Genomic DNA, 23523 nt, shown 5'->3' on the forward strand with positions numbered 1-23523 from the left:
GAGAGAGAGAGAAATTCAAATGAAAAATTCAAAGTTGTTTCTTTACTAAATTCTAAAATTAATTTCTACATTTATCTATGTCATACCATATGTCTTTGTTAAAGAGCATGAGACAAAGTCTTTCAGCATGAAAGTACGTATTTTTAATGTGTGACAGCATCTTGTATCGTAACTGAATCTCTGCTGTTTCTAACAAAGCAAACCGTGGGAAAATCGGGTAAAAATTCGGTGAGTTACGGATTATTGTAGTTGGGGAAACACCTTCCTCAGTACAAACAAATGCACTGGGGGCGCAACAGGGACCCATCCAAGATGGCAGCCGGCTGATACGTCAGCTCCAGTCCATGAAGCGTCTACGTATATAATGTCTATGGTTTCCACCACTGATTTGCGGTTAACGTCTCACTGGGAGGCGTATAGACACGTCCCTTAATGCCAATTGGCCCTGGGAGCTGTCAAGTGACGAGCGGTAGCCGTTTAGACACGCCCCTTTATGTTAATTGTCCTGCGTCATCCTGGGAAGAAGACCACCAGACCAGAAATCACATAACGACAGAAGTAAAAGACGAAGAAGAAGCAACAGGATATAAATACAGAGTGTTTGTTTGTTGTTTTTCGGGTCTTTTATCATCATGGCGCGCGCTGCCTGGACAGATAAAGTTTTACAGCTGCTCGGCAGAATGAATAACTTTTACTCGGCAGGTAAAAAAAAAAAACACGTGGAAAACGTCACAGTCTGTGGACACGATGGCAGTGCTCAAATAAATACAGATCAAACAAGAGGAAAACAACACAAATGTCCTAAAAGAGATAAATGGAGGGCGCTGGTATACGTCACTTCCGGCGAGAATTCGTACTTCCGCGACTGGCTGCTGGGTGAAAACGCGCGCGCGGTCTTTGGTTTGGTATCTAACAGCCCACTGACCTGACATCAACATTAAATACATCAGATTTACTTTATTGACGAGTCTGACCCCTTTGAGAAGTGACCAAATGTATACTGAGTTCGGCGATGTATTCGTCGGCCCAGGTCTGACCACCAGAGGGCGCTGAGGTAAAGTCTGCTCTGCCCAAAGAAAACTTCACAGTCCCTTTTAGAGGTTGGCTATACCGGGAATTTTGGTATTGATCTGATACCAAGTAAATACAGGCCCAGTATCGTCGATATAGATACGATACTTTTTTCATATTTAAGCTTCAGAGATCCAAAGGATCCAAAAGACCTAGGATATAATTTTGCCAAACATTGTAAGTGACAACAAAATACTTTATCACAATTGACATTTTTGTTAAAAAAAAAAAAAAAAACTTAAAACAAAATCTCCTGAGGTAGAGGACTGACAAACCACAATACAAGGGTGTGCTGCTCCGTGTTGTGTGACACAGTGCAGCGCTGCTCTTACAGACAGAGAGTAGACTTTGATGAATCTGCATGCGCAGCAGTCAGTGCGTGCGGGAAAGAAAAAAAGCTTGAGTATCGATCTTTTTACACCAGGATCGTTCAATATCAATACCAGTGTTGGTATCGATATTAGGATCGATCTGCCCACCTCTACCCTTTGTGTCCCTCACAGGCTCCTGTCGGGCTAGCTGTCTGCGGTTTGAGATTAGTGGACTCCACGTGGGCTGGATCCAAACTCAGGTCGCGTCTCTGCTGTCGCGATATCCGGGTGTGTTCACCCTGACGCATGGGGGTGCTGTGGAGCTACACAGCAGTCTGGACTCCTACAGAAAGCGCTCCGAGGCTGTGGATGCTGTCCTGCGAGCCGTGAGACAGGAGGACTCTGTCAGATGTCTGAGAGGATGGAGGGATGAGGTGAGACAGGTCTCATTGAGTTCAAAACCGGGTGACGCTCAGTGAACTGTGAGAGGACGGAGAGACGAGGTGAGACAGGTCCCGTTGAGTCCAAAACCAGGTGACGCTCAGTGAACTGTGAGAGGACGGAGAGACGAGGTGAGACGGGTCCCATTGAGTCAAACACCAGGTGACGCTTAGTGAACTGTGACAGCACGGAGAGACGAGGTGAGACAGGTTCCATTGAGTCAACAACCAGGTGACGCTCAGTGAACTGTGACAGCATGGAGAGACGAGGTGAGACAGGTTCCATTGAGTCAACAACCAGGTGACACCTAGTGAGCTTTCTGAGGACAGAGACGAGGTGACACAAGTCTCATTGAGTCAGAAACCAGGTGAGAGGAATGGTGAATGGTGAGAGGATGGAGAGACGAGGTAAGACGGGTCTCATTGAGTCTAGCAGTCTTCGGGCATTAGGTGGGGTCCACCCTGGTCAGGACACCCGTCTCACGGGACTGTTTGAAATGTCTTTGTCATTTAATTTTTTTATCTCATTAATTACTCTAAATGGCTCCCACCTTTTTTTTGGGCTGTTTCAGCCTTTAAATGCAGGAATGGATGAATATGAACAAGTGAAATGAAACCATGTACCATCCCAACATTTTATAGGTTTATTTAATCAATTGTCATGGTATCTGATTTGACATTGTGTGTTTTTGATGTCCTCACCACCTGTAAATTCAAATGGTTTTCTCCTGACAGAAATTTCCTGTCATGCCGAAGTTCTCGGATGCTCCTTTGATGTGGATGGAGAGAGCAGCTACAAGTAAGTTTTGGGAGCCACGGAACCATAAAGTCCCAAACTGAGGAGCAGTGGTCCATCAGCTGACGGTCATCTGTCCACAGGTCTCTTTGGGGTGAAGCGATATGGAGTCCATATTAATGGTTACATCGTCAGTGAAGCTGGAGACGTCTTCATGTGGCTGGCACGGCGCGCCGCCACAAAGCCCACCTACCCCGGACGACTGGACAACCTGGTGAGGCTGTGATGCAGTTGCGTACGGTTGATGTTACAGTGAGCCCACCGTTAGCATGGACAGACAAACATTACACCGCTGAATGACTCATTTGTTCCTGTTAATTTTGTGTCTTCTCTTACTAATTGTTCTGCGCATATTCAGAATCGTGCTCTGATCTGTTCTTTTTGTTGTTGTTCATTTTTTGGACAGATTTTTTTCTGAATAAGGTTTTTGGCTCTTACGCACACTGTTGATAGTTATTGTTGTAATAATGTAAACCTCAGTGACATCACAGATAATATTTAGTTTATGATGCTTCATAAATAAATAACAACAATGAATATTTCTTCAGCGCCTTCAGTCTGATGGACTCGTCAGAGTCTCAGACCGTATAAACCAGCTGACTAATTACTGACAACCATCTTCAGAAGCACCGGGTCATCTTTATTCCTTCCTAAAGCCGCAGTCACACGGCACTAACGTTGGACACCGAAGCCAAAACGAAACAAGAAATCTGGACTTACGTTGAATTTCTGATACATCGTTTAGCCGTCGTACAGTTTCGTTCCTGTAGCTGGCGCTTCGTCAGAATTTTCAAATTGCTCCGTTTTCTGTTTTGCTTTCTGTCTTGACGGTTCCTTTGCGTCAGGGGTCACCCTGGAGGGCTCCTGCCCTGCATGTTTCCTGTTTCCTCCGACTTTGCGTCCCTGGATACAGAATGACGCCTTTGCCAGGACACACACACATAAAATACTTCGAATGCAGTGGAACACAGCAAAATAAAAAATAAATTGGTTAATTAATAAAAGCAATTGGTATTATTAATTTGACAACTCCAAATTTGTACCTGTCGAGTTTGGACAGCATCGTGGAGTACCGTGAACACGTGCTCAGAGGTCAGCAATAATTTATTAATCATTTATGAGTTCATCATTGATTCAGCGGAGACGTCACGGGCTCTGAGGTGATCGTGATCGCCCCTGGACTCCCATCACAGGTTGGTTTCCTGGTCAAGCCCGTACCCGTCTATCGCCGGGTGGACTGGTGTGATGCAGATGACGGGTGGTGTTCAAGGACACACACACACCTGGAATTGACCCCACATGTGCGTGGACAATGTTCAGAGGGATTGGTTGTTTGTCAGTCAGTCCGTCTGAGCGGTGACATCACCGCTGCCACGCTTTAAGAAGATAATTAGTTCTAAATATCACCAAATTATTATGTCCCCTTAATCAATCAATCAATCAATTTTTTTATATAGCGCCAAATCACAACAAACAGTTGCCCCAAGGCGCTTTATATTGTAAGGCAAGGCCATACAATAATTATGTAAAACCCCAACGGTCAAAACGACCCCCTGTGAGCAAGCACTTGGCTACAGTGGGAAGGAAAAACTCCCTTTTAACAGGAAGAAACCTCCAGCAGAACCAGGCTCAGGGAGGGGCAGTCTTCTGCTGGGACTGGTTGGGGCTGAGGGAGAGAACCAGGAAAAAGACATGCTGTGGAGGGGAGCAGAGATCGATCACTAATGATTAAATGCAGAGTGGTGCATACAGAGCAAAAAGAGAAAGAAACAGTGCATCATGGGAACTCCCCAGCAGTCTACGTCTATAGCAGCATAACTAAGGGATGGTTCAGGGTCACCTGATCCAGCCCTAACTATAAGCTTTAGCAAAAAGGAAAGTTTTAAGCCTAATCTTAAAAGTAGAGAGGGTGTCTGTCTCCCTGATCTGAATTGGGAGCTGGTTCCACAGGAGAGGAGCCTGAAAGCTGAAGGCTCTGCCTCCCATTCTACTCTTACAAACCCTAGGAACTACAAGTAAGCCTGCAGTCTGAGAGCGAAGCGCTCTATTGGGGTGATATGGTACTATGAGGTCCCTAAGATAAGATGGGACCTGATTATTCAAAACCTTATAAGTAAGAAGAAGAATTTTAAATTCTATTCTAGAATTAACAGGAAGCCAATGAAGAGAGGCCAATATGGGTGAGATATGCTCTCTCCTTCTAGTCCCCGTCAGTACTCTAGCTGCAGCATTTTGAATTAACTGAAGGCTTTTTAGGGAACTTTTAGGACAACCTGATAATAATGAATTACAATAGTCCAGCCTAGAGGAAATAAATGCATGAATTAGTTTTTCAGCATCACTCTGAGACAAGACCTTTCTGATTTTAGAGATATTGCGTAAATGCAAAAAAGCAGTCGTACATATTTGTTTAATATGCGCTTTGAATGACATATCCTGATCAAAAATGACTCCAAGATTTCTCACAGTATTACTAGAGGTCAGGGTAATGCCATCCAGAGTAAGGATCTGGTTAGACACCATGTTTCTAAGATTTGTGGGGCCAAGTACAATAACTTCAGTTTTATCTGAGTTTAAAAGCAGGAAATTAGAGGTCATCCATGTCTTTATGTCTGTAAGACAATCCTGCAGTTTAGCTAATTGGTGTGTGTCCTCTGGCTTCATGGATAGATAAAGCTGGGTATCATCTGCGTAACAATGAAAATTTAAGCAATACCGTCTAATAATACTGCCTAAGGGAAGCATGTATAAAGTGAATAAAATTGGTCCTAGCACAGAACCTTGTGGAACTCCATAATTAACTTTAGTCTGTGAAGAAGATTCCCCATTTACATGAACAAATTGTAATCTATTAGACAAATATGATTCAAACCACCGCAGCGCAGTGCCTTTAATACCTATGGCATGCTCTAATCTCTGTAATAAAATTTTATGGTCAACAGTATCAAAAGCAGCACTGAGGTCTAACAGAACAAGCACAGAGATGAGTCCACTGTCCGAGGCCATAAGAAGATCATTTGTAACCTTCACTAATGCTGTTTCTGTACTATAATTCTAAAACCTGACTGAAACTCTTCAAATAGACCATTCCTCTGCAGATGATCAGTTAGCTGTTTTACAACTACCCTTTCAAGAATTTTTGAGAGAAAAGGAAGGTTGGAGATTGGCCTATAATTAGCTAAGATAGCTGGGTCAAGTGATGGCTTTTTAAGTAATGGTTTAATTACTGCCACCTTAAAAGCCTGTGGTACATAGCCAACTAACAAAGATAGATTGATCATATTTAAGATCGAAGCATTAAATAATGGTAGGGCTTCCTTGAGCAGCCTGGTAGGAATGGGGTCTAATAAACATGTTGATGGTTTGGATGAAGTAACTAATGAAAATAACTCAGACAGAACAATCGGAGAGAAAGAGTCTAACCAAATACTGGCATCACTGAAAGCAGCCAAAGATAACGATACGTCTTTGGGATGGTTATGAGTAATTTTTTCTCTAATAGTTAAAATTTTGTTAGCAAAGAAAGTCATGAAGTCATTACTAGTTAAAGTTAATGGAATACTCAGCTCAATAGAGCTCTGACTCTTTGTCAGCCTGGCTACAGTGCTGAAAAGAAACCTGGGGTTGTTCTTATTTTCTTCAATTAGTCAATCAATCAATCAATCAACTTTTTTCTTGTATAGCGCCAAATCACAACAAACAGTTGCCCCAAGGCGCTCCACATTGCAAGGCAAGGCCATACAATAATTATGAAACACAGTCTACGTCTAAAGCAACATAACCAAGGGATGGTCCAGGGTCACCCGATCCAGCCCTAACTATAAGCCTTAGCGAAAAGGAAAGTTTTAAGCCTAATCTTAAAAGTAGAGAGGGTATCTGTCTCCCTGATCTGAATTGGGAGCTGGTTCCACAGGAGAGGAGCCTGAAAGCTGAAGGCTCTGCCTCCCATTCTACTCTTACAAACCCTAGGAACTACAAGTAAGCCCGCAGTCTGAGAGCGAAGCGCTCTAATGGGGTAATATGGTACTATGAGGTCCCTAAGATAAGATGGGACCTGATTATTCAAAACCTTATAAGTAAGAAGAAGAATTTTAAATTCTATTCTAGCATTAACAGGAAGCCAATGAAGGGAGGCCAACACGGGTGAGATATGCTCTCTCCTGCTAGTCCCCGTCAGTACTCTAGCTGCAGCATTCTGAACCAACTGAAGGCTTTTTAGGGAACTTTTAGGACAACCTGATAATAATGAATTACAATAGTCCAGCCTAGAGGAAACAAATGCATGAATTAGTTTTTCAGCATCACTCTGAGACAAGACCTTTCTGATTTTAGAGATATTGCGTAAATGCAAAAAGGCAGTCCTACATATTTGTTTAATATGCGCTTTGAATGACATATCCTGATCAAAAATAACTCCAAGATTTCTCACAGTATTACTAGAGATCAGGGAAATGCCATCCAGAGTAACGATCTGGTTAGACACCATGCTTCTAAGATTTGTGGGGCCAAGTACAATAACTTCAGTTTTATCTGAGTTTAAAAGCAGGAAATTAGAGGTCATCCATGTCTTTATGTCTGTAAGACAATCCTGCAGTTTAGCTAATTGGTGCGTATCCTCTGGCTTCATGGATAGATAAAGCTGGGTATCATCTGCGTAACAATGAAAATTTAAGCAATACCGTCTAATAATACTGCCCAAGGGAAGCATGTATAAAGTGAATAAAATTGGTCCTAGCACAGAACCTTGTGGAACTCCATAATTAACTTTAGTCTGTGAAGAAGATTCCCCATTTACATGAACAAACTGTAATCTATTAGACAAATATGATTCAAACCACCGCAGCGCAATGCCTTTAATACCTATGACATGCTCTAATCTCTGTAATAAAATTTTATGGTCAACAGTATCAAAAGCAGCACTGAGGTCCAACAGACCAAGCACAGAGATAAGTCCACTGTCCGAAGCCATAAGAAGATCATTTGTAACCTTCACTAATGCTGTTTCTGTACTATGATGAATTCTAAAACCTGACTGAAACTCTTCAAATAGACCATTCCTCTGCAGGTGATCAGTTAGCTGTTTTACAACTACCCTCTCAAGAATCTTTGAGAGAAAAGGAAGGTTGGAGATTGGCCTATAATTAGCTAAGATAGCTGGGTCAAGTGATGGCTTTTTAAGTAATGGTTTAATTACTGCCACCTTAAAGGCCTGTGGTACATAACCAACTAACAAAGATAGATTGATCATATTTAAGATTGAAGCATTAAATAATGGTAGGACTTCCTTGAGCAGCCTGGCAGGAATGGGGTCTAATAAGCATGTTGATGGTTTGGATGAAGTAACTAATGAAAATAACTCAGACAGAACAATCGGAGAGAAAGAGTCTAACCAAATACCGGCATCACTGAAAGCAGCCAAAGATAACGATACATCTTTGGGATGGTTATGAGTAATTTTTTCTCTAATAGTCAAAATTTTGTTAGCAAAGAAAGTCATGAAGTCATTACTAGTTAAAGTTAATGGAATACTCAGCTCAATAGAGCTCTGACTCTTTGTCAGCCTGGCTACAGTGCTGAAAAGAAACCTGGGGTTGTTCTTATTTTCTTCAATTAGTGATGAGTAGAAAGATGTCCTAGCTTCACGAAGGGCTTTCTTATAGAGCAACAAACTCTTTTTCCAGGCTAAGTGAAGATCTTCTAAATTAGTGAGACGCCATTTCCTCTCCAACTTACGGGTTATCTGCTTTAAGCTACGAGTTTGTGAGTTATACCACGGAGTCAGACACTTCTGATTTAAAGCTCTCTTTTTCAGAGGAGCTACAGCATCCAAAGTTGTCTTCAATGAGGATGTAAAACTATTGACAAGATACTCTAACTCCCTTACAGAGTTTAGGTAGCTACTCTGCTCTGTGTTGGTATATGACATTAGAGAACATAAAGAAGGAATCATATCCTTAAACCTAGTTACAGCGCTTTCTGAAAGACTTCTAGTGTAATGAAACTTATTCCCCACTGCAGGGTAGTCCATCAGGGTAAATGTAAATGTTATTAAAAAATGATCAGACAAAAGGGAGTTTTCAGGGAATACTGTTAAGTCTTCTATTTCCATACCATAAGTCAGAACAAGATCTAAAATATGATTAAAGTGGTGGGTGGACTCATTTACTTTTTGAGCAAAGCCGATAGAGTCTAATAATAGATTAAATGCAGTGTTGAGGCTGTCATTCTCAGCATCTGTGTGGATGTTAAAATCGCCCACTATAATTATCTTATCTGAGCTAAGCACTAAGTCAGACAAAAGGTCTGAAAATTCACAGAGAAACTCACAGTAATGACCAGGTGGACGATAGATAATAACAAATAAAACTGGTTTTTGGGACTTCCAATTTGGATGGACAAGACTAAGAGACAAGCTTTCAAATGAATTAAAGCTCTGTCTAGGTTTTTGATTAATTAATAAGCTGGAATGGAAGATTGCTGCTAATCCTCCGCCCCGGCCCGTGCTACGAGCATTCTGACAGTTAGTGTGACTCGGGGGTGTTGACTCATTTAAACTAACATATTCATCCTGCTGTAACCAAGTTTCTGTTAGGCAGAATAAATCAATACGTTGATCAATTATTATATCATTTACCAACAGGGACTTAGAAGAAAGAGACCTAATGTTTAATAGACCACATTTAACTGTTTTAGTCTGTGGTGCAATTGAAGGTGCTATATTATTTTTTCTTTTTGAATTTTTATGCTTAAATAGATTTTTGCTAGTTATTGGTGGTCTGGGAGCAGGCACCGTCTCTACGTGGATGGGGTAATAGGGGGATGGCAGGGGGAGAGAAGCTGCAGAGAGGTGTATAAGACCACAGTTCTGCCTCCTGGTCCCAACGCTAGACAGTCACAGTTTGGAGGATCCCAAAAAATTGGCCAGATTTCTAGAAATGAGAGCTGCTCCCTCTAAAGTGGGATGGATGCCGTCTCTCCTAACAAGACCAGGTTTTCCCCAGAAGCTTTGCCAATTATCAATGAAGCCCACCTCATTTTTTGGACACCACTCAGACAGCCAGCAATTCAAGGAGAACATGCGGCTAAACATGTCACTCCCGGTCTGATTGGGGAGGGGCCCAGAGAAAACAACAGAGTCCGACATTGTTTTTGCAAAGTTACACACCGATTCAATGTTAATTTTAGTGACCTCCGATTGGCGTAACCGAGTGTCATTACTGCCGACGTGAATTACAATCTTACCAAATTTACGCTTAGCCTTAGCCAGCAATTTCAAATGTCCTTCGATGTCGCCTGCTCTGGCCCCCGGAAGACAATTGACAATGGTTGCTGGTGTCGCTAACTTCACATTTCTCAAAACAGAGTCGCCAATAACCAGAGTTTGATCCTCGGCGAGTGTATCGTCGAGTGGGGAAAAACGGTTAGAGATGTGAACGGGTTGACGGTGTACACGGGGCTTCTGTTTAGGGCTACGCTTCCTTAGTGATGAGTAGAAAGATGTCCTAGCTTTACGGAGGGCTTTTTATAGAGCAACAGACTCTTTTTCCAGGCTAAGTGAAGATCTTCTAAATTAGTGAGACGCCATTTCCTCTCCAACTTACGGGTTATCTGCTTTAAGCTACGAGTTTGCGAGTTATACCACGGAGTCAGACACTTCTGATTTAAAGCTCTCTTTTTCAGAGGAGCTACAGCATCCAAAGTTGTCTTCAATGAGGATGTAAAACTATTGACGAGATACTCTATCTCCCGAACAGAGTTTAGGTAGCTACTCTGCACTGTGTTGGTATATGGCATTAGAGAACATAAAGAAGGAATCATATCCTTAAACCTAGTTACAGCGCTTTCTGAAAGACTTCTAGTGTAATGAAACTTATTCCCTACTGCTGGGTAGTCCATCAGAGTAAATGTAAATGTTATTAAGAAATGATCAGACAGAAGGGAGTTTTCAGGGAATACTGTTAAGTCTTCTATTTCCATACCATAAGTCAGAACAAGATCTAAGATATGATTAAAGTGGTGGGTGGACTTATTTACTTTACATGAAAAAAAGTCCTGTTGTCCAATTTTTGACTACACATGTGTTAATCCTTGAGTCCAAGTCATCAGTATTCAAGTCCAACCCGTCTTACAAATCCTGAAACTCAGGACTGGAGTCCTTAAGTCTGTCTTGTTCCCTAAGTTTCTCTTGGTTTTATGTTAAGTTTTAGCAGCATTCACCTCCTGCATTTGCTGTCAGTGGCTGATTGTTGTGTCTCTGAAGGTGGCAGGTGGTCTGGCAGCCAGAGTTGGCATCAGACACACTGTGATCAAGGAGTGCCAGGAGGAAGCCTGCATCCCAGCAGACCTCGCTGAGACAGCACGTCCTGTCGGCTCCGTGAGGTCAGTGTGGTTCAAACACTGCATTCATTCATCTTCTGTACCCGCTTAGTCCACTCAAGGGTCACAGGGGCCTGGAGCCTAGAGAGGAGGGTCGCCAGTCCATTGCAGGGCCATATCCATATGTAGACACACAGGTGGGGAGCGATCCCATGACCTTCGAGCTACGAGGCAACAGTGCTAACCACTAAGACATCGGGCCAGCATCAAATAGCGCAGTATTATCAATTGAATTCATTTCTTTGACATTAAAAAAAATCACTTCATGTAGACAGACTCGGGGTGTTAATCCTCAATCATTTTAATGTTTCATGTCTTCTTAATCATGCACCAAGTTGTCGTCTCATTTGTACTTTATTTTTATCAAGTAATAGCTTCTCAGACTTAATGACCTACTTTCTGTCAGTTTCTTATTTTTCCTTTTATGCCTGGTTCACACGGCAGGATTTTAAAATTATCTGTAGGTTTCCAAAACCTGAGAGACCACACACATGGAGATAAAAAAAATCATAGAGCTGACAGGTTTGATGGTACAGTGTGAGGTGTTCAGCCACACGGTAAAAACAACACACACCACACACCAACAGATTTCACACACGAACATTCCCAGGTCAGACAGGAAATCTCTCAAAATCTCTCGAGATTAAACATGACTTCTGAGTAAACAGACGGAGACAGTTTGTGGACTATTTAAAACAGAGGGGGAAAATGACAGAAAAAGAAAATGTGTTCTTTAAAGGAGTGGAGACAGCGCGACCACTGGTAAGTCCAAACAGCTGTTTTGAATTTATTTTCTGCTCTGTGCATCCATCACCTCGCTTTCTGATTGGCTACACGTCACATTCAGCAGGCTGTGTGCTGGTTTGTGGTCGAGGGACACAACACGCTGCGATATCGGGCCAAGACAATCCAACATGTTTAATATCCCCGATTTGCGATCGGAGCACCCCTGACACCCTTCTGAGCAGATCGGAACACTCTGAACATACCACACATGGCAGGAATATCTGATAAGATTATCTTTAGCATCATCACAATTGTCGGGGCGTCCTTAAGATTGTCGAAGGGGAAGATCGGGTCTGATATTGGCCTAATTAATTTGCCGTGTGAACCAGGCTTTACTTCTTCTTGTTTAGCACTTTATTTCCCAGCAGCAGCAGCATCCTGATCCTCTCTCATAGCAAGTCAAGTCTTGGAGCTGCACTGGTGTCGGGCTTCACCACATCCACCACACTACACAACTGCCTCGGGTCCTGGATGGCAACCACAAAGACCTAAAGCCAGTCCATCTCCGCCTCTCAAAAATAATTATATAACAGCTGAGTGGATCCTTGTCATTTGATTGGTGCTTTGTATGTCACATGCAGAGGTGTCAACTCCAGCTTCAGAAAGTAAAAGTCCAGCCACATATTTGTTCCATCTTCTCAATAAACCAGCTGATTGTAATTAGTTCAGCTCTTCAGGCAGGTGGATGAGCTAATTATTGAGCTCACCTGTTTTAGGGGCACAGGTAGAAGCAACACGTGGGAGGGTTTTTACTTTCTGAAACTGGATTTGATACCTCTGATCACATGACATGGATTAATTCATCCCATTTGTGTTGCATTGCATTTAGAGTGCAAATTTGGTTCCATATGTTTGATACCATTCAACTCTGCACGCACGCATGCTTGTGCATGCACATGCGCGCGCCTGTTCATGCACGCACATCCACACAAAACAAATCCACCGTGCTGTCTGCAGGCTGTTAGCAGAAAGAAAGAATGAAAAGCTGAACTAATTGCTGACATGATTTTTTTTTTTTTTGCTGCAGTGAGGATGTACAGTCTTTTTTTGATAGTACACGCGCGCACAAGCGCCGACCCGATTGCATGTGTGCGCGCACGCGCACAGGGGACTACGACACGATGAATTGATTGATCTAACTGACGCTGCTAATTCTTGTAACACACAAACACAAAATCCACCTGGATGCATGAATAGGTGTACAGATGAAAAGCTGATGTGATTTTTGGCTGGACTGAGGAACTATACAAAGTCTTTTTTTTTTTTGTTTTGTGGAAGTCTGAAGTCAGTGCACAACATGACTGGACTACACGTTACAATTTGGACATTAACGGCAGTGGAACACTAAAATGTAAGTCCCTTTTCTGTTTATAAATTAATAAAATATCAAATGACAAGGATCTATTTTAGTCATTATATAAAACAAATAATTAATGTTTTTATATTTTTTGAATGGAACAAATATCATCCTTGGCCTTCTCCAGAAAGTGGTATCCTCAACACTCACCTATGCATTATGAAACACACCACACAACCAAAATGTTGCAGCTGTCAGATCAGGGTCAGCATTGGTCGTGATGCTGGTCGCAGTGTAACCCAGCACAACCAGCTACATGGACGGGTGGCTGGAGACAAAACCGAACACGGCTCCTCTACTACCACCTACCTCAGTGAGGAGGAAAGCATGACAGCCTGGGGGACGAAAGCCAAGCCCCAATTAACTCCTTGATGGATCACTGTTGGATCTGTTCAGGGTCAGTTTTGGGTCACTGTTGGATCTGTTCAGGGTCAGTTTTGGGTCACTGTTGGGAATGCTAGAAATCTGTTATGACAAAAAAGTTTTTATGCGGACAAACCTTTGGAACATTCAGCGTTAATTCCTTTACTTCTACAGATAATTAGTCTTTAGTTCATCAGTCTTGAACTCTGATTCCAGCTACACCTACGAGGATGATGAGGGGGTCTTTCCAGAAAGCCAGTTTGTCTTTGATTTACGACTTCCTGTTGGCTTCAAGCCCAGAATTGGAGACGGGGAGGTGCAAGACTTCTGCCTGTTGCCAGTCAGTGAGGTTGGTGTTTTGCCTGGTTCGGGGTCCGTAATTTGCTGAGAACAGTTTCTAAGCACCAAGTTTTATTTCAGCCCAAAGTGTTTGGATGTCAGCGACTTACTCAAACTGTCGCAGTTTATTCAAGTTACAAGAAAATATCTGAGAGTGATGAGCTCGGCTCTGTCAGAATGACTTTTGGCACGGCCCGTCAAACTCAAAGGGACCAAAAGTATTCGGACAGTTATCCGTGTTTCATTGAACAATCACCAAATTAAAGATCTGGAACTTATTTGACAGGAACCATAACGAGTCTGACATGATGCAGAGAGCGGGTCTGAACACAGAACATTAACCTGTCTGAGTTTCAGGTGAAGGAGCTTCTGGCCACTGATGAGTTCAAACCCAACTCTGCCTTGGTGGTCCTGGACTTCCTCATCCGGCATTCGTTTATTGATCCAGACACAGGTGTGTATCTCTGTCTGTCAGTCAGCTTCACTTGACTTATTTTAATGGCTGCTCATTTTCTGCTTTTCATTTCAGAGCCGTTTTATCAGGATTTTGTGGCGGCGCTGCATCATGGTTTATAGGATGAAGTTAAGAATGGTGCCTCTGATGCCGCACGGTGTTCATGTGGTCCAGTTTCCCCTGCTCCTGACAAACATTAGCCACACCGAAAGGCTTCACCAGACGACAGCAGGACTGTACCAGTCGGATGGTTTTATCGGAGGTGTGCCCAGGGCCGTGCCAAGGCATTTAGGGGCCCCAAACAACATGGTTTATTTTTGTCTTTATTTATTCATGTGAATTATTCGTTGTATTGTTGACTGTGTTTGTACCACTGCGTTGTTTTTTTTGTTTTTTTGTGGATTTTAAGCTCCTCTAGTGACAAGATGGCGCCTCTGCAACAGACGGGCTGCCGGTCTGCTGCTTTGTATGTTTTGGAGTACGAGAGGGGGGACTCTAAACCTCATAAAATTGTGTTTTTAAGATCTGAACTCCTAGCTTTGAAGGAAAGGAAGGCTGGAATAAGACACAACATTCCCAGGGAGTTGAGAAGAAGTTACAGAGGGACTCATGCCGGTGTGAAGTGTAAGGCGAGAGCTATCGCTAAAAAAGAACGGAAGCGGCGCTATAAACCATCAGTCCCATCTGTGATTATGGGAAATGTAAATGCCTTAACAAACAAGGCAGATGAACTTTCTGCGCTGGTCAGATGCCAAAGGATTTACCGGGAGTGCTGTCTGATTATGCTGACAGAGACATGGTTAACCAACAGCATACCTGATGCTAATGTGAAGCTAACCGGCTTTTCCTTGGTGCGCGCTGACAGAGACACTGTGGCGTGTGGGAAAAGTAAAGGGGGAGGCCTCATATTGTATATTAACAATAGGTGGTGTAACCCTGGACACTTTACCATAAAAAAGATACTATGCTGCAGAGACTATGAGCTGTTAGCCGTTAGCATCCGGCCATACTACTTACCTCAGGAGTTTACGCACATCCTGGCTGTCTGTGTTTAAATTCCACCGAGAGCGAAGATGGAAACAGCGGTGGAGGCAGTGGTCGGTGCAGTTGCAGAGCTTCAATCGCGGCATCCAGAGGCACTGGTGGTCATCTCAGGGGACTTTAATCATGTCACCCTGGATTCCTCGCTGCCAGCAATGCATCAGTATGTGGACTGTCCCACACGCGGTGACAATATTATTGATTTGTTGTATGTTAACGTTAAAGATGCCTATCAGGCTACGCCCCTCCCTCCTCTCGGCAAATCGGATCACATCTTGATTTCCCTACAGCCACATATACACCTCTTGTGAAGAGGCAACCAGTAACAACACGGGCTGTGAGGAGGTGGACACCGGAGGTGGAGGAAAAGCTCAGGGACTGTTTTGACAGCACTGACTGGTGCACGCTGTTAGAACAGTATGGAGAGGACATTGAAGGAGCTACTCAGTGTCGGATTATGTGAGTTTCTGTATGGACATCGTTGTGCCCACCAAAACAGTGAACTCTTTTGCAAATAATAAACCCTGGATCACAGGGGAGGTGAAGGGGGTTTTGAACAAGAAAAAGAGAGCGTTCAAAACAAAGGATAAGGAGGAGATGAAAAGGGTGCAGAAGGAGGTGAAGGCCTGTTTAAAGACAGCTAAAATGAGCTACAAGAAGAAGGCTGAGGGGAAACTGAGAGAAAACAACATCAGAGAAGTGTGGGAAGGAATGAAAACAATAACAGGGTGCAAAAAGGTGGCTGGGTTGGTTGGGGAGAGAGTAGAGAGAGCTGATGAACTGAACGCATTTTTCAACAGGTTCAGTGATGCCCCTGTTCTCCCTGTTTCCAATGTTGGTACTGGCCAGCCCATCACTGTGTCCTCCCCACGACCAGTTCTCACATCCCTTCCTATGGGGGGTCCAGAGGCTGCTGGAGTCCCTCCATTGAGTTATGGTAAGGGACAGATATCCCCCACTACTCCTTCCGTCATGGGGAATAACTGCCCTCCACCTACTTCACACGCCCCCTCCCGTTCAGCTCTCCTTTATATCACAGAACATCAGGTGAGGAGGGAGCTGCAGAGGTTAAACATCAGGAAAGCAGCCGGTCCAGATAATGTGTGTCCCAGGCTGCTGAGAGCTTGTGCAAACGAGCTTGGGAATCCTCTCCAGTATCTCTTTAACCTGAGCCTGCAGCTGGGACGTGTCCCCTCCCTCTGGAAAACATCTTGTATTGTCCCACTACCTAAGGTCAGGCATTCCAGGGACAATAATGATTATCGCCCTGTAGCACTGACCTCTCATATAATGAAGACCTTGGAGAGGTTAGTGCTGCAGTTGCTGAAGCCACAGGTACAGCATGTCCAAGATCCTCTCCAGTTTGCATACAGAGAGAGGGGGGGGGTGGAGGACGCTGTCCTCTACCTTCTCCATCACACCCTCTCATACCTGGACAAAGGAGGCTGCACTGTGAGGGTGCTATTTTTTTATTTCTCCTGTGCTTTTAATACTATTCAGCCTCACCTGCTGCAGGAGAAGCTTATTGGAATGGCTGTGGAGCCACTCCTTGTGTCCTGGATTATGGACTATTTAAATAACAGGCCGCAGTATGTCCGCATGGGACAAAACATCTCCAGTACCCTGAGCTGCAGTGTGGGAGCCCCCCAGGGGACAGTACTGTCTCCTGCTCTATTCACACTGTATACATCTGACTTCCGCCATAACACTGCAACTTGCCATATACAGAAGTTTTCAGATGATACAGCTATTGTGGCCTGCATCAGAGAGGGAGAGGACAGACAGTATAGGCAGTTGGTGGAGGATTTTGTGGTTTGGTGCCAAAAGAATCAGCTCCAGCTGAATGTTCAGAAAATTAAGGAAATGGTTCTGGACTTCAGAAAGAAGTCTCCAATGCCTCAGCCGGTACGCATAGAGGGAAGTGATGTGGAGATGGTACCATCTTATAAGTACCTGGGAGTAGTGTTGGACAAGAAGCTGGTCAGTCAGTCTAGGCTGTACTTTCTCCGAAAGCTGGGCTCATTTAACATCTGCTCTAAACTTCTGTACATGTTTTATCAGTCAGTAGTGGCGAGTACTCTCCTCTATGCTGTGGTCTGTTGGTGCAGCACCAGTAAGAAGAACATCTCCCGCCTGAATAAGATCATTAAAAAGGCTGGGTCAGTGGTGGGACTGAAGCTGGCTCCAGTGGAAGATGTGGTTGAGCAGAGGACTCTGTCCCGGTTCAAGGCAATTCTGAACAATGCCTCACACCCTCTATACGAGGCCTTCAGAGAGAGGAGTGTGTTCAGCGGCAGACTGCTGTCCCAGCGCTGCACCACAGACAGACTGAGGAAGTCCTTTGTGCCTCGTGCCATTAGATTGCACAACACTCTGATCTAGCAAGAGAGTCTTGTCTTTTTATGTTTGTATAACTTTATAGTCTGTCAGTTTTACAACTGACTGACTGTTTTTAATGTAATGTTATTGTATTTTTGTCATCTATTTTAGTTATTTATTTGTTGTATGATTGATGTTTTATGAGCAGCAGGCCAAATGCAATTTCCTTCGGGATTAATAAAGTTCTTATCTATCTATCTATCTGACCTGAGGCCACTGACACAGGGAGGGTCGGTGCTTAAAGGACTGTACAGATCCAGCAGCTTCTCACTCTGTATGTAACTAAACATGTCAAATGGGCAGGTGGGACACGGTCTGGAGAAGTGCGCACAGATGAATCTCAAGTGCCACGTCATCCACATCAATTACTACTGTCCTGTTTTGTTTTTTTCTTTCCTTTCTCGTCTTTCTTTTCTGACTTCCTGACAGATGACTCCGCTTCATGATTGCTGAAGTTTTATATTTTGTTGGTGTCCGATCGAGAAGAGCTTCACCACACAACTGTGTTCCGGACTTTAACGCCTCACCCGTCGAGTTCAGCTATGTCACCTGGCTGGCTGCTGTGGGAGGCGCCCCTTTGAGGGGGATTCTGGTAACATTGTCGTTGCACTTTGCTGCATTGACTGTCACAGAATTTAAAGGGCCACTCAAACAGTTTGTCGTTGCATGAAATTCGTAGTAGTCGTGAGGTCCCAGGCCAGGTCAGGGCCCCAGGCAAATGATTGGTTTGTTCACCTTGTTGCAACGGCCCTGGGTGTGTCGCTGCAGAACACCTGCACCTGCCCCATGTGCTGGTCCGCTGAGCTCTGCATCGTTTTCTTCCAGGCACATCTGTATTTTATTTCCTGCAGATGAAAACTTCATTGAGAGAACAAATGAAGCACAGTGATGTGGCAAAATGTTGGACTTTGTCTCACAGCTGCTCCTTTACGTTGAATATTTTTCCGTCTCTGAAGAGTTTCTGAGCACAGACTCGGTGCTCAGTCATTCAGCCTGAAACCCACAGAACGTGCTGCAGATGTCGTCGGTAGGGGGAGTTCTTTTGATTGGTTTCCTGATTTTCTCTTTGGGAGGAGCCTAATTGCTCAGTCCCTTTTCTGTTTTTTTTTATTTCTCAGGTGCGGTTCGATTCCCACCTGTGTCTTTTCTGTGTGGAATTTGTGTGTTCTCCCCATGTTTGTGTGGGTTTCCTCCAGGTGCTCCGGCTTCCTCCCACATCCAATGACATGCAGGTTAGGTGGACTGGAAACTTCAAAATTGTCCAATGGTGGGCACAGCTAACCAAAAAGTTAGCAATAACAGTTAATCCACTAACTGAAAGCTACACCAATAACCCCCTAAAGATTTAGCAGAAGTTACTGATAAAAGCTAAACCGATAACTTTCAGTATTGATTTCAGTACACTAGCAGCTACTGACACAACAACGAGCCAGCAATTCTGTCAGATTAGCTTTCTCTCAGCAAAAGAGACCCACTGATTGTAGAGCAAGAGGAGCAAAAATAAAGAATTTCTCTTTTCACCATAATGACTCATCAGCATATCATGCAAGTCATCAACGGGCATACAGTTTTAACTTATGGTTAAAATTTTAACCAAACTAATTCCAGACAAGTTATTTAAATTAACATCACGTCTGGGTTTTATAAAGTGAAAATATCAGCTATATGTTTTAGTTTTAAAGTAATGCACTAATTTTGAAGGTTTTAGTGTTGGGACCACACATGCTGCAGTGCATTATGGGTAAAGTTTCATGACAGGAGAAATGCACTGAGATGCTCTGATGAGTGTGCACAGTGCATGTTTTGCATTTTGTATCCCCAGTTATACAGCTTCATGATAAAGACTGGCATTGTGTGTTCGCCGGTCCTCTGGTTTTTCTCTAGTTTTCTCGTTTGTAACTTGGTTTTTAGTGGTTTTGAGTGTGATTTTTTTATCTTTGGGTATGCACTTGACGTGGTTCTTGGTCCTTCAGTGTGCATTTTTAACCACTTTTGATTTAGTGCCTTTTTTGCACTGCATGACGCCACACTTCACTCCTTCGGCTAGCGCAATGCTAAGCTACTCTGCAGCTGAGCTACGGAGCCTGAACAACAACGATGTCCCTCGGGACATTCTCACTGTGAGAGAGCTTGGTTTGCTCTGCCGACCTCGCTGTGTCCACAGAGGCTCCCGAAGAAAGTTTGTATTCCATCGGACTGGGTCGTCTGTGCCGGTTATCTGGTCAGCTGAGCGCATCGGCGCTCGGCGCCCACGTCATCAGAGTGGTGCAGCTTCTGGGACTTGTAGTCCTGATGTGATGACAGCGGTTTCTGACACTCTCCGGGCGCTGGATGGAAAACGTGGAGTGGATTTTAAGCTACTCAGACCTATTCAAAGATATCAGTCTGTCAAACCAACAGAAGTCTTCAGTTTGGGTCTCATTAACATCAGATCACTGTCCTCAAAATCCCTGTTGATCAACGATCTAATTATGGATCATCACTTGGACATGATTGGGTTATGGGAAACCTAGCTCAAACCCACAGTTGTTCTTCCTCTGAATGAGGCCTGCCCACCAGGGTACACATTTGGTCACATGTCTCGTGCGAAGCAAGGCAGGCGTGTTGCTTTTATTTATAAATCCAGGTTTACCTTATTGACTGTTGGGGGTCATAAATATAATTCGTTTGAGCATCTGATTCTCCGCTCTGCTCATGATGCTATATATTGTCAGGGTCAGAAGTATGGAAATCAGTCATGTTATTTTGTCACTGTTTATAGGCCTCCTGGCCCACATTCTGAATTCTTAGATGAATTTGGTGCGTTAATCTCTAGCCTGTCAGCTAGTGCGGACAACATTTTGATTATTGGTGACTTTAACATTCATATAAATAAGACCTCTGATCCCCTCTGCAAGTCATTTATGGAACTCGTGGATGCGTTGGGATTCCAGCAATGCATTCAGTTTTCAACGCACATTAGTGGAAATACCCTTGATTTGGTTCTCACACGTGGCCTTGCTGTCACGAACATTGACATTTTGCCTCTTGCCTCAGTGGTCTCTGACCACTCATTTATTAGGTGTGCATTTATGTTTCCACGTTTAGTGGACCGAAAGCCTTGTCTATCTCTGCAGTGATGCATTAATCCCTCAACTATAACTGAACTCGAAGCCAGACTGCCTGAAATTTTGGCTTCAGGTTTGGAGAATGTTCAATCAGTGGATAGTCTTGCGGATGGCTTGAATTCAGCGCTCAAGGCTACACTGGATAAGGTTGCACCTCCTCTTTTAAGGCCACGCCTTCCCAGGGTGCAGTCGCCTTGGTTCAATGGTTACTTACGTGACCTTAGGCAGAAGTCTCGAGGTTTGGAACGTAAGTGGCGTAGTTCTAAATTAGAGGTGTTCCACCTTGCATGGCGTGATGTCTTAGATTATAAGCATGCACTGCTGGCTACAAAGTGTGCCTATTATTCTGATTTGATCAATAAAAACAAGCATTAGGATAGATTAGATTAGATATTAGGTTGAGCATATCTCAGCAGGCTTTGGTCCAGCTACCGCATACTGCTATGGAGGTGGATGCGCCCACTGAGGTGTTACCCAAATTTACAGATTTTGATGGTATCTCACTAGGCACGCTGACGAAGCTCATGATGTCTACTAAAAGCACAACCTGTTTACTTGATCCTATACCAACAAAACTGTTTAAGGACCTGTGGCCCATTCTTGGACTGACTGCTGGAAATGATAAATCTCTAATTAACTTGTGGATCTGTTCCTAAATGTTTCAAGTCTGCAGTGATTAAACCATTACTTAAGAAATCCAATCTCGACCCTAGTGTATTGAAAAATTATAGACCGATATTTTGTTCTAAAATCCTGGGAAAATTGGCTTCATCACAGCTCGTGGACTACCTCACCAGTGATGCAGGTAATGCCTTACTTAGTAATGTGTTACTGTAATCTAACCACTTTTTTTAGTAACGAGTACTCTAACGCGTTAATCTTTCCAAATCAGTAATCAGATTAAAGTTACTTCTCCAAGTCACTGTGCGTTTATTTTTGCATTGTGGGTCGATAGCAGCATTAAACTTGGTCTGTGGGCAGGAGTTCGACTGAACTGCCCACTTTAAGCGAACTGTGAGCTTTTCATCCACGGTTTTCTGCAGCAGCTTGTCCTCACCTCTTAAAGCACGGTGACAATAGAACACCTGCACTGAGCTTTACAAAGACATTTTTCTGCTTTTTCCTCCTTTATTTAGAATTATGAGCTGAGCCGCTCCGTATCTGGTCGTTAAAAACAGCTGATCCTCGGCGACGCGTCAACAACTAACACTATTTTCCACTCAAATGCACCTAAACTCTCGCTCTGAGGACCACATGATGTGAAAACGCAATAAAACTTTCTTACCTGTAAATCTGGTCATGTTTTCTGCATAAAAAATGTTATCCATTCTTTGTGCTCAAACGCCAAAGCAGGGGCGAATCCAGATGGAATGGAGGCGTGGGGCAAGGATGTGCGCCCCCCCCCCCCCCCCCCCCCCACACACACACAACACCCCTAGATTAAAGGTCCAGTTTTGAAGCCTTTTTTTTTTTTTTTTTTTTTACTACAACTACTACTACTTATAATAATAATAATTTTGACAAGTAAAATGTTTAGAGAATTTAATAGTTACATTTATAAACAATGTAGGTTAGAAATTGCACATTTTACTGTTACATTGCTGTCAACAGTTAAATATGAGGTCAAGAAAGAGGTCTTTATTTTACTTTGTATAAAACAAGTATTTATTTTCATTGAAGTCAAGGGTGACTGTAAAGTGAGTTTTGATAAAACAAGTATCATTGTCATGTTGAGTTGGCAGAGGGTTGTTGTCAGCAGCTGGGGAAAGTAACTAAAAAGTAACTAGTAATCTAACTTAGTTACTTTTACAATTGAGTAATCAGTAAAGTAACTAAGTTACTTTTTCAAGGAGTAATCAGTAATTGGATTACTTTTTCAAAGTAACTGTGGCAACACTGTACCTCACCGAGAATAATCTTTTTGAACCACTGCAGTCTGCTTTTAGAAAATATCACTCCACAGAGACAGCGCTTACTAAAGTAGTGAATGACCTTTTGCGAGCACTGGACTCAGATACCACTACAGTCTTGGTGCTGTTGGATCTTAGTGCTGCGTTTGATGCTGTGGATCATCATATTTTACTCAACAGGTTGGAGAATCACTTTGGGATTACTGGAACTGCTTTTGCATGGTTGACGTCATACCTGTCCAGTCGTTCTTACTGTGTATTGTGTAATGGCACCTCCTCTGATCGTAGGGACATGAAGTTTGGGGTTCCGCAGGGATCTGTTTTAGGCCCCCTGCTTTTTTCCCTTTATGTAGCACCCCTTGTGTTGTGAAAAGTGTGATGACATGGACCCACAACAGGGGGCATAAATGAATGGTCAATGGAAATACGAAGTAACAATTTAATGTTGTGAAATGTGCACAACGGATACAGATACAATTCAATACTACGGTCAATTATAAAGTTGGTGTCATGTGGGCAGGCTCGAGGATAGGAGACGCCCGTCCAGAGAAGAGTCGGGACCCACACGATTTCCACCGCCAACGGATCTGGAACACTCGGGAGCCGCCAAGTCCTGAGTCCCCAGGTGGCCACCGTCTCCAGCTGTCAGATCGGCTACTCCTTATCTCACTACTTCCTCCGGTTATCCGTGCAGACTCCACTTAACAAGTGTAAGAGTGGAGAACGCCAACTCTTACCACTCCCTCCAACTCGGCAGTCAGTGGAGAAGCTGCAAACTCAAAAGGTACAATAG

At 43.5% G+C, this 23523-nt stretch overlaps 1 protein-coding gene across 1 annotated transcript; it reads left to right on the forward strand.

Annotated features, from left to right (window-relative positions):
• Nucleotides 1-521: 521 nt before the first annotated feature.
• On the forward strand, nucleotides 522-16690 carry tpk2 (thiamin pyrophosphokinase 2). The gene is made up of 8 exons (XM_034173139.1): nucleotides 522-702; nucleotides 1575-1816; nucleotides 2558-2621; nucleotides 2702-2832; nucleotides 10879-10997; nucleotides 13717-13849; nucleotides 14197-14293; nucleotides 14369-16690. The coding sequence occupies exons 1-8, from the start codon at nucleotides 633-635 to the stop codon at nucleotides 14413-14415; spliced, it is 903 nt and encodes a 300-aa protein (XP_034029030.1). The 5' UTR covers nucleotides 522-632; the 3' UTR covers nucleotides 14416-16690.
• Nucleotides 16691-23523: the final 6833 nt, after the last annotated feature.

The sequence above is a fragment of the Thalassophryne amazonica genome, chromosome 6 (assembly GCF_902500255.1).
Source record: "Thalassophryne amazonica chromosome 6, fThaAma1.1, whole genome shotgun sequence".
In the NCBI taxonomy this organism is placed as follows: domain Eukaryota; kingdom Metazoa; phylum Chordata; class Actinopteri; order Batrachoidiformes; family Batrachoididae; genus Thalassophryne; species Thalassophryne amazonica.